This window comes from Choristoneura fumiferana, chromosome 27, assembly GCF_025370935.1.
Source record: "Choristoneura fumiferana chromosome 27, NRCan_CFum_1, whole genome shotgun sequence".
Lineage (NCBI taxonomy): Eukaryota > Metazoa > Arthropoda > Insecta > Lepidoptera > Tortricidae > Choristoneura > Choristoneura fumiferana.
Window position 1 is genome coordinate 6893899 of NC_133498.1, and position 15371 is coordinate 6909269.

At 40.2% G+C, this 15371-nt stretch overlaps 2 protein-coding genes across 13 annotated transcripts in view; both read left to right on the forward strand.

Moving 5' to 3' along the window:
* The window catches only part of PIP5K59B (Phosphatidylinositol 4-phosphate 5-kinase 59B), a 108777-nt gene that overhangs the window by 9779 nt on the left and 83627 nt on the right, over positions 1-15371 (forward strand). The gene's annotated exons all lie outside the window — the stretch shown is intronic.
* On the forward strand, positions 8149-11768 carry LOC141443483 (uncharacterized). Its single transcript, XM_074108803.1, has one exon. The coding sequence runs from the start codon at positions 8580-8582 to the stop codon at positions 10575-10577; it is 1998 nt and encodes a 665-aa protein (XP_073964904.1). The 5' UTR covers positions 8149-8579; the 3' UTR covers positions 10578-11768.

Below are 15371 nucleotides of genomic sequence, written 5' to 3' on the forward strand. Positions count from 1 at the left end.
AGCCCTTCACACAGAACGCGGGCGCGGGCGCGGGTCGTGCGCGGGCCCGCGCCCGTCGCCCGTCGTCACAAACAGCGCGCGGGCCGAGCGCAGAGTTACCAACTCCTCAAAATATTTATCCCTAAAACTTAAGTTAAAAACCCTAAAAATTGCTATAATTAATTGGAAATCCCTAAAACATGTTAGTATAGGTAGTGCGCACAAGAATGAAGTGAATGATTACACACAGCAGCAACATGTCGTATAATGACATCAGGCAGGATTGTAAGTTTGATATACTTACCATCCAGATTTTTTTTAATTTTCCACCCACCGGCTTACTTACATACAAAAAATCTCTACTTTACGTCTATGGGAGGTACCACAAAATGTTTTTTTTTTTTTTAATTTTCATTGTACAAGTATCATTTTGTCGGGATAGTTTCATTATATATCCGTGCAAAATTACAGCTTTCTAGCATTGATAGTCCCTGAGCAAAGCCGGGACGGACAGACAGACAGACAGACATGGCGAAACTATACGGGTTCCGTTTTTTGAACTATGGTCCAGACGATTACATTTGCTTTTGTGATGGCAGCGACATTGGATTTGATTTTTTTTCGTGTGAAGATTCTATTTTCGAGCCTTTCATTTGATACCCATATGGAACCGACTGAAAAGAAATACACACTAGGCTATTTTCGATGGAAGCTATATTGGATAAAACATATATATGTTAATATAACCTAACTACTAATACATTTTAGCATGCGTTGCTGCAGGTAATGCAAAATCTATTAGGTTCAACAGGTTAATACGTATAAAAATATTTTTTTAAGAAGAAAGTAAAACCGACTCCAAAAAAATAACAAAAAATGGAACCGACGCCAAACCCTTGAAAGCTCGAAGTCGGTGACTCAGCACGAGCCAGCAGGTATGGAACAATAGTCGTCTATCACGATCCTGCTGGGTCATGCTGAGTCATCAAATTTGACTGGCTAGATCGGGTTACCCCAGGCCAATAATTTTGTATTTTTATTTTTTTTATCAAGAAATAATGTGAAATATAAGAAATACAAAATAAATATAAAAGCAAAACTTCCCAACAATCCTTAAAATACCCCATCCCAGTTATTTACCCCTAAATTTGAGGGGAAAACCCTAATTTGGCAGCCGTGCCGAGCGGCAAATGGCCGGTGTTTGTATCGCGCCGCCGCTTTGACACGCGCCGCCTCTGTCAAAGGATGCCGCGTGCGATTTATGGCTTTACCTTCGCACGCGCGTCCTTTGACAGGTAGGGTTGCAACGATATATCGAATTTTTGATAGTATCGATAACTTTGACTCCACAGTATTGATATATTAGCATTGCCTATCTACAGTGTGTTACTGGGCTACCGGCACCCAGGCTTTTTTTTAAGGGAAGTTAAAGATACGCTATTTCTGTAACTTAACCATTACATAAATTTAAATAATAAAGTAAAATCCACACTGTTAACTTTCTAATAAAAATATAATTGTCAGCCATGTACAGCTAATTAATTGACAAGTACTATATATAAGTAAATATTATAAATGCGAAAGTTTGTGTGTGTGTGTGTGTGTGTGTGTGTGTGTGTGTGTGTGTGTTGTGTGTGTGTGTGAGTTGTTTTTGTTACTCCTTCACACTAAAACGGCATTTGAATGAAATTTGGTACGTAGATAGCTGGAATAACATAAAGGCTACTTTTTACAACCTTTTATTTAGTTTCACCTGTCCCGTTGTCTGTCTGTCCGTCTGTAGTCAAATTCTGCAAGTATATTTTGACCACTTCCAGTAGTCAGATTGACTTGAAATTTGGAATACTTATGTAAATTGTGTAACAATACAATAATCTGGTAGTGACAGGGCACTGGCGGTCTGAAAGGTTGGGTTACGTGAAAAAAAATGTTGATAACTAATTAGATAAATATTATAATTAATTAATGACATATCGTGTAGGTACATTCAACGTAATAAATAAGTGATCACTTTTGTACCTTGGCACTTTAACGTCATGTTTGATAAACGACTGAAAGCGACAAGGTACCTATACCTAAAAAGTGATCACTTATTTATGACGTTGACTGTCGAACAACATACATAATATAAAAAACACTTACTTTTAATCCCATCCACTAATATTATGAATGCGAAAGTTTGTAAGTCTGTTTCTTTATTACTTCATCAGTCATCATCATCACGTCAAAATCGCTGAACCGATTTAGATGAAATTCGGTATACAATGTATCCCGCAGAAACTATACAAATTTTCCGGGATAAAACTATCCTATGTCCATCTCTGTGACTACAACTATATGTATACCAAATTTCATCTAAATCGGTTCAGTGGTTTAGACGTGATGAAGTAATAAACAAGAACGGCCAAGAGCGTGTCGGTTTTTTTATTTCAATTATTTATGCTGGCTCGTGCTGAGGCACCGACTTCGAGCTAGTAGGTACACCTAGGAAAATATTTTGAAGGGTTTTGTAGTCGGTTCCATTTATTGTTATTTTTTTTTTTATTTTTTTGGAGTCGGTTTTACTTTTTTGTTAACCACATATATCTCGCGGCACTGTATAATTGCCTGAAGCCACGAAGTAAGGGACGAGTTCGGGTGGGCCGAGGCTTGTATAGTGCTTTTCTAAACATGTGAGGAAATATTTCATCCATCCATCCATCCATCCATCCATCCATCCATTCATCCATCCCCATCCATCCATCGCATCGCTTCGCTCGCATCGCATCGCTTCGCATCGCTTCGCATCGCATGCATCGTTCGCATCGCTTCGCATCGCTTCGCATCGCTCGCCATCGCATCGCCTCGCATCGCTCGCATCGCTCGCATCGCTTCGCATCGCTTCGCATCGCTTCGCATCGCATCGCTTCGCATCGCATCGCTTCGCATCGCATCGCATCGCATCGCATCGCATCGCTTCGCATCGTATCGCATCGCAGTATCGCAAATGCTTATAGAGTAGTGGTGGTTGGCTGTTCGTAATTTTTCCTTTGTCAGTTTAATGTTAGTAAGCAAATTTAAAAAGTTAGAGCAGCGGACAATAATGGATTTTCATACATACTTCATGGCCTAGGCCAAGAAGTTGTGTAGGGAGGTGGTAGGGAGCCATAAATGAGAAACTTCATGTCTCCATTTCGTGACATTAACGCATACATTTCCGAGCATGTTTGAGAAAATAAAATTATTCTTATTCTTATTATTGGTTCTAGAACTGTTTTCATTTGTACTCCAAAAGTCGCCAGATAAACCATTTTTTTAATCTAAGTATCTATGTATCTAATATTTAAACAAGCAATTCTTGTATTTATATAATCAGAATCTCGGAAACGGCTCCAACATTGATAGGGTATGTTGGGGTTTTCGGGAATGAAAAATCGATCTAGGTTGTCTTATCTCTGGGAAAACGCTTGGTACCGAGTTTTAGGCCAAGCGGAGCTTGGTCGCCCAGGTACTTCTATTAGAATCAGTTCACAAGTGAAAAACAAGATAAAAATATATCGAACAGTTTAAGATATTTTAATTTGTCTGTAAAATGACGATTACCTGTTTGAAAATATTTAATACAAAAAAATTAACTAAAAAGTGAAACCGACTCCAAATAAATAACAAAATAACAAAAAGTGGAGCCGAATTCAAAACCCTTGAAAATATTTTTCTAGGTGAGCTCGAAGTCGGTGCCTCGCAGCACGAGCCAGCAGGAGTGGAAAACAATAGTCGTCTACCTCATCTATATACTATGGGTTTCAATCCCTCCTGCTGGGTCGTGCTGAGTCACCGACTTCGAACTATAGTAGGTAAAATATTTTCAATCGGAGTCGGCTTTACTTTTTAACAGACTTCAAAAAAGGAGGAGGATCTATGTTCCAATGTTTGTATTTTTTTATGTATGTTCACCGAATATTCAGTCAACTGTGGACCGATTTTCAAGATTCTTTTTTTATTCGAAAGAGTAGGTACTCGTCTGAGGTGGTATCATTGTCACCAAGTCAAGATCTGATGATGGGATCCTAGGGAAATCGAGGGCAAACCTCAAAATTTATAGGTACATCTATGGCGATTTTGATTGTTTTTTTGCATTAAGATGCTAAAAATGCCATGCCATGCTTATTTTAAGCATTTACATTCGAAAAGTATCATTTGGTAAACTGGACCTGATGAAGAAGACCGTAGATGACCAATGGAGCTCGTCAAAGCTAAACCATTACTGTTTTTCGTAAAAAATGAGACTGTGCCTTTTCCTTCAATCACTGATGTGTGTTCTTCAGTAGAGAAGTTAAGTTTTCTTGATAAACTCTCTATATTCTTGAACATGTCTCGTTGATTAGATATGTGCGAAGTACAACCGCTGTCTAGGACCCATTCAGGTTTCTTAGACTTTCCTTTTTGAGCCAGAAGACACTGCGAAGCAAAATTTGTTTTATATTTGTTTTTGTTCATTGTCGTATCTTTATCTTTCTTCCAGCAGTTTGTGCATACTTTATGTGTTTTTCATTAGAAGATATTTTCTCTTCGTTTACAGATTTTGCATGAGACGTACAAAGCTTCTTCTTGATGTGAGGATTCAGGTTCATCATTTGATGTGCTATTTCTATTGTGTCGTGCTTCAGACTCTTCGATAGTTTTGGTTTTCAGTTCACCAGGAGACGGAAGTTTGTCGCGCGTTTTGATTGCAATCCTAATATTCTCGTACTCCGATGGAAGACTGTAAAGCATGATGATGGTAAGTAAATCCTCGTTTATATTTATATCCATGTCAGCCAGCTTGTCAACATTATCCATAAATATATTGAGATGTGTTATGACGTCATTCCCTTCTAATTTTGTAAGGATGAGTTGCTTCAATAGGGGCTCTTTTCTAGCAAGCCCCGTGCTGGTGTACCTATGTACTTTTGAGTTTATCCCATAACTCTTTGGCAGTTTTGCAATGTTTTATTTGCTTCAACTCCGATGGAGATATTATGAGAATAAGCTCTGACCTGACCTGGCTTGTCGGTCTCCTTCCTTATCCGTTGTGCTTGAATCCGCGTTGACAGGATTTTCAATGAATTTCCATAGCTTATGCCGTATAAGTATGGCCTCCGCTTGTATAACCCAGGTCAGTAGCGGCTTTAGGGTAGGGCGCGGTGGGGCGACCGCCCAGGGCGCCGGTCTTAAAAGGGGCGCCAGAAGCCTATACCTTCTAGGGAATTCCCAAAAGTTGGGGGCACCGTGGAAATCTCGCCCAGGGCCCTGGAAGTGCTAAAACCGACACTGGCCCAGGTATCATAATTTTCTCTCTTAAGAGGGACGATTTTTGCGCTCGACATTTTTATATAACACTGAATGTACACGGAGTGTATTTATTAGTTTAAAATTTCACGCTCTGGTACCATGTTAAGATGTTGTTGTAGTTGTTTTTTTAGAAAAATATGGCGCTGTCCATTGGAGGACAATTTTGCCAGTGTCTAGTAGGTTTTGCCGTTGTACGGTAAAAAAATATAGAAAACGAAATATGAGACGTAATGGTGGATTAACGATGACAGCGCGAAATCAAACTTCCCGTGTTAAGTTATTTTAAATAATTGTTGTTGTTGTTTCTTTAAAAAAATATGGCTCTGTCCATCGGAGGACAATTTTGCCAGTGTCTAGTAGTTTTTGCCGTTGTACGGCAAAAAAATTGTAAAAAACGAAATATGAGAGGTAATGGTGGATGAACGATGACAGCGCGAATCTCCTATTTTAAATAAAACGGATAAGATTTGCTTTTAGTGACAGAGTCAATCTCTTGTTTATACACAATGACAAACATTGGGAGCAGAACGTGATTATAAGATATACCGCCTTGCTTTTCTTGTAGTATTTTCATATTACTCTATGGTGTTGATTGTTTGTCTTCAAAAGGATAGAGTTTATCTAGACGGGTGGCTTTTCTGCGACTTATCCCATTTTGCTTTTATTTAATGACGGGTGGTGGCTTTTCAACTACTTACCTTTTTTTTTTCTATTTTTTTACTAAGGCCCTGGTTTCTCAGGCCCGTCACACGCGACCGGCGGCATCTTGATGTGCGTCGCACCACACGAATTAACGGTGCCTACCCGCTGCCGGCGACGTTTCAGAGAAACCAACCTCAAACATTCCCGCACAAAACATTCGGTCGTGGTCAGAGAAATCATGGCCTTGTGGACAGGAGACTCCACTCTTGGGACCAGCTTACCTAGGTAGAAGGTATGGCCAGAATTCGGCCATCTGTGGGACATGCGTAAAGTGACTGTCTTAAATTGTGTTGAGTTGTCAGTGCGGTCAAACAACGTGAGCTGAGTGGCCGAAGAAGCAGTTCAGGTTATTCCAAAACGGACTGCGCTGGATGGCATGGACGGAGACAGGTGCGCATATATTTTTTGATGAATGACCTCTTGATTTCAGTAAGAGAGTCGTGGCTATGGTGACACTTAGGTCCTTTACGGTGCCTGAATAAAGCACCGCCTGAACACAAAATCGCGGCGGAGTACCGATGCTAGTCTCTTCTACTTCATAGAGATGTTCTGTGTTTTCCCTGTATTTGCCGACAATCTCTTTTAAGAGGACCAAGAGAACCAAGCGCGGGGCGCCCTTAAAACCCTCCAACCTAAGCTGAACTCTATTGGATATGCTTAACCACAGTAATGTGAGGCAACTCACGTTGGTTATGCATTTCAACATCATCAACCGGAACACGTCCACTGTTGAACAAATGCCTCCCCCTTAGAATGACACAATGATCTACAACTCGCCACTTGCATCCACCGGTTTTTCACAATGTGTCAGTCCACCTGGTAGGAGGCCTGCCAAAACGCTTAGTCCTCGGTTCGTGGTCGCCACTCGTGACTTTTCTCCCCCAACGGTTATCTGTTCTTCGCCCAATGTGGCCCGTCCAGCAGCAACAAACAGCTATGTCGGTGTTTCCAGTTATGTATGTATTTCCCTACTTTCTATGATTTGTAACTTTTGTATTCACAAAGAGGTTATATAGTTATCCAAAGCTTCGGGTACCTAAACTAACAGTATTATCATCATCATCAGCTAGACATCAGCAGGACGTCCACTGTTGAACAAAGGCCTCCCTTAGAACACCACAATGAACGACAACTCGCCACTTGCATCCACCGGTTGCCTACAACTCTCGTAATGTCGTCCTTCCACCTAGTGGGAGGCCGGCCAACGTTAAATTAACAGTAATTGTGTCAAAAGTGTTCTTTGAAATTGTTTATACTTCTTGACGTGTCTTTTTAGGGTTCCGGAGCCGAAATGGCAAAAACGGAACCCTTATAGTTTCGCCATGTCTGTCTGTCTGTCTGCTGTCTGTCTGTCTGTCTGTCCGTCCGCGGCTTTGCTCAGGGACTATCAATGCTAGAAAGCTGTAATTTTGCACGGATATACATATATGTAAACTATGCCGACAAAATAGTACAATTAAAAATTCAAAAACAATTTTTTTTTAGGTATTATTGGTATTATTATATAATGTAATTTTAGGTATTATTATATTTTTTAGGTATTTTAGGTATTATTTATTTATTTATTAGGTATATTGACGTAAAGTGGAGATGGTTTTTTTTTCTCATCCAACCCGATAGTGTGGGGTATCGTTGGATAGGTTAAAACCATTAGGGGTTTGCTAAGACGGTTTTTCGATTCAGTGATTTGTTTGTAAAATAATATTCAACTTTAAAGTGAAAATTTTCATTAAAATAGGGCGTCCTCCCCCCCCCCTCTAAAATCTAAACCAGTGAGTAGAAAAATTTCACTATGGTAGTAAGTATATCAAACTTACAAGGAAAACTATAACGGATGTTTGCTTGAGAATTATTAGTAGTTTAAGAGTAAATAGCAGCCTAAGGTATAAAATATACCTAAACTTGGAAGATTCCGTATAAAATACGAAATCCTTAGAAAAATATTACTTGATTTTTTCGTAATGGCTATGGAACCCTATTTCGGGCGTGTCCGACACGCTCTTGGCCGGTTTTTTATTTGTGAACCGATTGTTAATCCAAAGCAAGTACAACACATCAGTGAAAACCGCATCCTTCTATGTTGAGTGGTTATTTGCTACAGATTTATTATATGTATACAATAGATATATGTAGATAGAAGAAGATTAAGTGGACAAACTTCATAGGTTTGATGGATAATTAATGAGATACTTACTTATCTAAAATGTCCACGTCTGTTCTGTACATACAGTACGAAATATATTTTTCAATACAAGCAAAAAAAACATTTTTACTACAAGCTTTTTTTACTGACTGTACTTGTAAACCAAACTACATTTGCATACCAAATTTTAAGATGATACCATTAACCGTTGAAGAGTTCCGTCATGCGGAGACGATCCTGGCCGGCCTATTAGGATGTCACTAACAGATAATTGTATTCTTACGCAATTTATATACATGAGTAGGTATGCAAAACTAGTCGAAGTTGGTCGAGTTTAACTTGCAAGATTTGACTACAGACAGACAGACAGAAAACTGGACAGGTGAAACTAAATAAAAGCTTGTAATGATTGAATTTTTTTTTTTTTTTTAAGAACCAAACTATTATGGTTTCCAGGATGGCCCAGCTGCAAGCGCGGGCGAATCCGGTCCGTTTCCGGTACCTTTTTCTGGTGGCAGTGGTATTCGGCGGCAGCTTCCTGCTGCTGTCCATCAGCAGCGGCCCCGAGCTGGTGTTGCTGGGCGGCGGGCCCCCCGCGCGCCCCGCTCGCCCCCCCCTCCCGCAGGCAGCCGACCGGTTCACCATCGACACGGACGGCTGCACTATCCCCGCTCTGCACGCCTTCGATGAGAGCGTCAAAAAATTCATAGAATACCCGAAACACTTGAAACCATGTCCCCACATGAACTCTTCCCTCCTGGCCCACAACGACACTCACATCTGGATCAACTTGGACAACTTACATTATTACAACTTATCCAAGGACTACAACATTTCGTGCTGCTATAAGGCGTTCTACCGGCCCGCGTCCATAGCGGACATCTTCTCCAGACGCGTCGATGACAGAGTGGAATATCGAGACTGCATAGAGTTCGACGACGTTATTGAAGTGATCAATGAATTTGTTAAGATAACATGTTACGACATCATGGAAAGAAATATTTACGATCAATTTTTTTTGTTTGCACCGAAGAAGCCTTTATTCTTGTATAAGGAAGATAGCACTGAAGTTGTACAAAACCAGTCTTCTTACAACGTGATCGTTTTGGGCATCGATGCGGTCTCGAGATTAAATTTCTATAGAACGATGCCGAAAACTTTATCTTTTCTTAAAAAGAAGGGAGCTATCGAGTTGCTAGGGTACAACAAGGTGGGAGACAACACGTTTCCTAACCTCACCCCGATGCTACTCGGGGTCCGAGATACGGATTTGAAAAAAATTTGTTGGCCACATACTAGGAATACTTTTGACAACTGCCCCTTCATATGGGAGTGGTACAAAGAGGCGGGGTTCTACACGGCGCTGGGCGAGGACAGCGCCAGCCTGGGCACCTTCAACTTCGAGAAGTATGGGTTCGCCGGTTCACCTACCACCTACTACCTCCACACCTTCATGCGCGAGGCGGAGACAAAAGCCGGAAACAACAAAGATTTTAATTCTTATTTATGCATGGGCAATAGGTACTTTTACAACGTCCTGTTAGATTATATAAACAGTTTAACCACGACATTGAGGTCTTCCAAGCTATTCGGATTTTTCTGGGAGGTGACAATGAGTCACGACTACTTGAATTACCCGATGGTCATGGATGATAGCTACGAACTTCTTTTCAAAAAACTTGACGCTTCCAAATACTTAGATGACACCGTTTTTATCCTATTGAGCGATCATGGTATAAGGTGGGGTGATATAAGATATACAAAGCAGGGCAGATTAGAAGAGCGCCTGCCTTTCGTTTATATTCTTCTTCCACCGTCGTTCCAGCAAAACTACAGTTTAGCATACGACAATTTGAAAACGAATACTAAACATCTCACTACACCATTCGACATGTTCGCAACTTTATCGGACTTAGTAAACTTAGATTTTATTAAAGACGAGAAAATAGTCGCTCGTTCTAACCAGCCTTACGCGGAAGATAGAAGTATAAGTTTATTTCTGCCCATCCCAAGAAATCGGACATGCAGAACAGCCGGAATAGACGATCACTGGTGCACCTGTCACAAAGGTCGCAAGCTGCATACGAGGAGTAGTGAAGCGGAAGAGGCGGCGCAGTTTATGGTGTCGCATATGAACAAGCTGCTGGAGGTCCACGGGCAGTGCGCGCGGCTGGCGCTGGCCGAGGTTCTACAGGCCACGGAGATGGAGGCGGGTGCGCCGGGCGCCGGCGAGGAGGGCTGGCGCGAGCTGCTGGTGGTGGCGCGCGCGGCGCCGGGCGGCGGCGTGTTCGAGGGCACGCTGCGCCGCGCCGCGCGCGCCGGCCGCGCGTTGCCCGCCGCGCCCTGGACGCTCGCCGGCTCCGTCAGCCGGCTCAACTTGTACGGCGACCAGAGCCACTGCGTGCATCATTACCAACTCAAACTTTATTGTTTTTGCCATTGATAAGATAGAAATTCTGTGTCGACAGAAAAAAATGCTGTGATATCATTAGTTATAGGAGACTAGGTAGTGCCTAATTTAAGCGCTTGATTGAATGATATTTTTGCTCAAGAATCGCCATGCCAAAAATTATATTATTTATCTTTGACGTGTAACAAATTCCGAATATATCGTTAAGAATGGAATTACTAAACTAGGTAATTTATATTTGGCCTAACAGACTAAGGGGCTGTTTCACCATCTATTGATTAGTGTTAACTGACGTTTTAATATGATGCCGACTCCGTCTATTCGAACAAACAAATAGAGACGGCATCACATTTAACCGTCAGTTAACACTAATCAATGGATGGTGAAACAGCCCCTAAATCTAGTGTTTTTTTGTCTTAATATTCACTTGTGTACCGTCAGCCAAATATATGGTGTACCACCCTAAAGTTGATAATCGTTTGCATGTCATAAAACAATAATGCCAATAGACGTGTCTGTCAACTCGAAAGTTCTACTTTAGCGGCATATTAATTTGATAGGAACTTGTTAAAAAATTGATAGACCACTTCTTTGGCTGATGGCACAACAGGAATTTACTTAATATTCTTACTTAAGTAATTCTTAATTCTTTACTTAATCTTAATTCTTTACTTAATCTTAATTCTTTACTTAATCTTAATTCTTTACTTAATCTTAATTCTTAACTCATTGCTTAATTCTTAGGTACAAACCCGTTCTGTAATAACCCTAAGAAATATACTCACCACCACGTGTTGTGTTGACATTAAAAAAACCCAAGCATAATAAAAATCAATAAGTAGGTTCAACAAGGTCATTCATTTTTATTACAGCCGAGGATACTGAATTCAGTTTTTTGGACTACTTCATTATATGTCAAGTCAACACAAAGTGAAACAATGTAGTAGGTAACTGTTTACGAGCTCGTCTCACCAACATCAGAGAATATATACCTAATAGTCTACACGTAGACACGACCAAGAAAATGGTTAAGGTACCGATGTTGTCAATACAGCTCAACGAGAAAAACCTTTTGGCACTTTGCCATTAAAATTGATAGGAAAACAAAGTCAATATCTTGATCGACTGTACCTACTAGATGAAAGCTTAAGCTTAGTTCTTTTAGAAAATTGTTATGCCCTCATTGTAATTGAAGTATAAACATGAAATATGGAATTATAATTATCCTATTTGTTTTTGATATTATGAAATTAACCGTTGAATTCCTCTAAATATTAAAAAAACCGGCCAAAAACGAAGTACACTAACACAAGGGGTTTCGTACATACTAATCAATGCATAAAAAATACAAGTTTTTGTCCATATAAAATTCTACCCACCGCTCGCCCTTCTTTCATTTTAAATAAATTTTAGGTATATCTATTTGTTGTTATAGAAGCCATATATACAACTACACATTCGGTGAAAATTTCAAGTATATCTACCTGTTACGGTGCAGTCACCTGCGTTAATATCTGCCACGGAAACCGGCCATTGAAACCATAGTAAAAGAGTCTTTTACTTTTTACTATGCTAGAAACAGTCGTAACAGACGTCATGCTCCCTGGCAACCCCGCTGTCTGTTTTGTGATTTTTTAAGACATAAAGCTATACCTATATGCAGATATTTATGCACGCTTTGTTGGGTCAGATATTGGTACTGGTGACTGTACCTACCTATCATATGCATATAGAAAAATATGCGCTGCAGGCGCTGCGACTCGCCTACCTGCCCGCGGTCACTAGCGGCCTGCAAAGAGATTTCATACAACTTTGCAGGCCGCTGGCCGGCAATGCGACCGTCTTTTGTTTCAACGCGCGCTCCGGCTCGGCCTACGCGAACAGCACCTGCTCCGCAGCCGCCGCGCCAGCAGCCAGCGCGACACTCGTCCATACTATAGCGTCCCGCCATGACGGGATTTATTTCATGTCATGCTTGAGAAATAGTAAATTGTTGCACCAAGCAGAAAGTTATTTATTTCTGCACCGAGTGCCGATTTGGAGCCCGAGCAAAACTTCATGTCATGATTGAGAAATAGTACATTACTGTAGAAACCGGGAAGTAGGGGGTTGGCGGCCAAGCAGATATAGACGGCCGGGCGTAGCGAGGCCGGATAGGGATGCGAGGCCGGCAACCCCAGGTTCCGGCCGAGGCTTGTATAGTGCTTTTCTCAAACATTACATGAAATAAAATAAAAAAAAAAAAACAAGGAATGAAGCTGGCGGGACGCTAGTCTGGTCGCCCTGTTGTGTACGCGCGTGTCGCGCTGGCGGCGGGCGGCTACGGGCGGTGGTGCTGTGCGTGGGCCGCGTGTGTGTCGCAGAGCGCGCGTTAAAACAAAAGACGGTCGCATTGCCGGCCAGCGACCTGCAAGGTTGTATGAAATCTCTTTGCAGGCCGCTAGAGTGACCGCACGCACGCAGCTGAGCCACAGGACCTGCAGCGCGATACTTCAGCCTATTATTTGTAACACAACGTCAATATTTCATGTCATGTTTGAGAAAAGTTATGTACTATTAAAGTAACTGGACCAACGCTATCTGTTATCAAATAGCTCTGGCTTGTAGTTCCTCTATTCGCCAGAAGATGGCGTTATAAGTTCGAGATTGTAGGTAGGGTTTTTCCCTTTTTTTTACCCGACTGCCCGAAGGAGGGTTATGTTTTCGAGCGTATGTATGTATGTAGGTGGGTATGTATGTCCATTTCTTTGGTCCTCGCTGCAGCCTAAACGGCTAAACGGATTTTAACATATAAGGTGTCATTGGATTCGTCATAATTGTCGGAGTGACATAGGCTATATAATATTTCAATATGGCGTCTGCGAAAAAAAATATGGCGGAGGAACGAAAAAAAATATTTTGTATTGTAATAATATGGGTATCAATTGAAAGTTAATAATTAGCCCATTCTAAATATATATGGGTTATAACACTGAATCTACGGTAAGTGTCAGAGGGACCGCACGACACGAACTTCGAGTTTCGAGTTTCGTAGTAGCCCTGCAGTTCTGAAAGGGGTATAGTAATAGTAAGTATGGTTTATGTCAATCCAATTTATAGAAAGGGTAAACAAAGACGCCACTAACCCGACCACAGACATTTAATGATGTGAAAACCTAGAACCTATTGCAAAATAATTAATTTATCTGTACAGTAAATCCATTAATTTATTAATTAAATAGATCAAAGTATTTTTTTGTCTATTTTATTATTTACAATACTTGGTTTAATTCCAAAGACTGTTTTTTTTTATATATAATACTAATAAGTTTTATTTCCAGAACAATACAGGTCCAACTATAAGAAAGGTATATTAGGTACAATAAAATTAAATAAACTAAAACTATAATAAATCTAAAAATGGACCCTGCGGCATGGTACCAAATATTTAATTATAAAAGCAGTAACTATTTTATAATTTGAATCGCTTATTCAATCGAGTACTAATCGATTTTTAAAATGTCAAATTTTCCACCATCTCTACGCTAGTCTATGCTGCTACAGATTATACACGAGTTTCATTCAAGAAATAACGTCAGATTTTGACGAAGATTTTTCAACTAAAAAGTGACTAAAAATCAAATATTGAACTTCAGTGAACTTTGTTAAAAAAAGTGATTAGACGTTAGACGTCTAGTTAAAAGACACGAATTATAGATAAATTTGTTATTGATTCGATCTAGTGGGTGTTTCTACAAGAATTTTGATGAAATCGGTTTGTTTACACTTTCCATAAATTGGATTGGCATAACGTATATCAATAGTAGATTGATAACAAAAGGTGGAAAGTGACCCATTTCACCTGAGATATTTCTGGCGCTCGAACGAAGTGAGAGCGCCAATAGTTCGAGGGGAAATGGGTAATTTCACCCGAGTTAGACACTCTACTTTTCATTTCGACTGTGAGGAAAGTAAAATAGTACAAAAAAATTAGAATATCATTAAATTGAATTTCAGTATTCAGTAAATTGAATTGACTTATACCCAACCTCCAACGGTACCTTTTCGACCTGGCCACTTACCTCGGCCGAGTATAAAAAAAATCGAGTTGGTCACGACCAAAGAGTATTGTAATGTATAGGAATAAGAGTGGCAACTCTATGGTCAAAAATGCATGTATGGAAAAACGGTGCTGCGCCTTACGAGTGGTGAAGAACTAAAGTGACGTATAGACAGATACCTATAGGTATGTATGTAGTGGTATATAATACGCTATACCTACGCGTCTATAGCAGCGTACATTGTAGTACGCGATCAAGCTACAATATCGTCCTTGTGTCGATTTTATTGACGAGTAAAGATGAAATGCTCTCGGTTAAGAATATTTAATCGAAAGAGTTAATTAAGTATCATTTTTAGCACAATTAAATCATATCGATTGAAATATTCTATACTAAGTTACATTTCAAAACAACTTACACGTCAATGAAATCGGCACAAATTAGTCGATATCTAGTTAATATTGCGTAAGGATAAAAGACATAATTTAATATAATTGATATTTATTAATAACAGCATAATAGTAGCTTTTGCCGTACGATGTACGTACAACTGTCTCATATATAACGATTTTCCATAAAAGTTTTCATGATAAAAAGACATCAAAGTCGAGGACCTAAAACAATTAGTTACATAAGTTTTACAGAAATTCACTTTTGAACGCCACAGTTGGCCACAGACGACAAAAATTCAGAGAATCGACACCAACGTAATGCCGACATGGCGCCTATTGGCACGATTTTCAGCTGTCGCGTTTTCCCGACCATGGCGCTCAAAGGATTAATTTAC

What these genes read in the sequence shown, in the direction of transcription:
- LOC141443483 (XM_074108803.1), top strand. Translation starts at nt 8,580, where the DNA reads ATGGTTTCCAGGATGGCCCAGCTGCAAGCGCGGGCGAATCCGGTCCGT.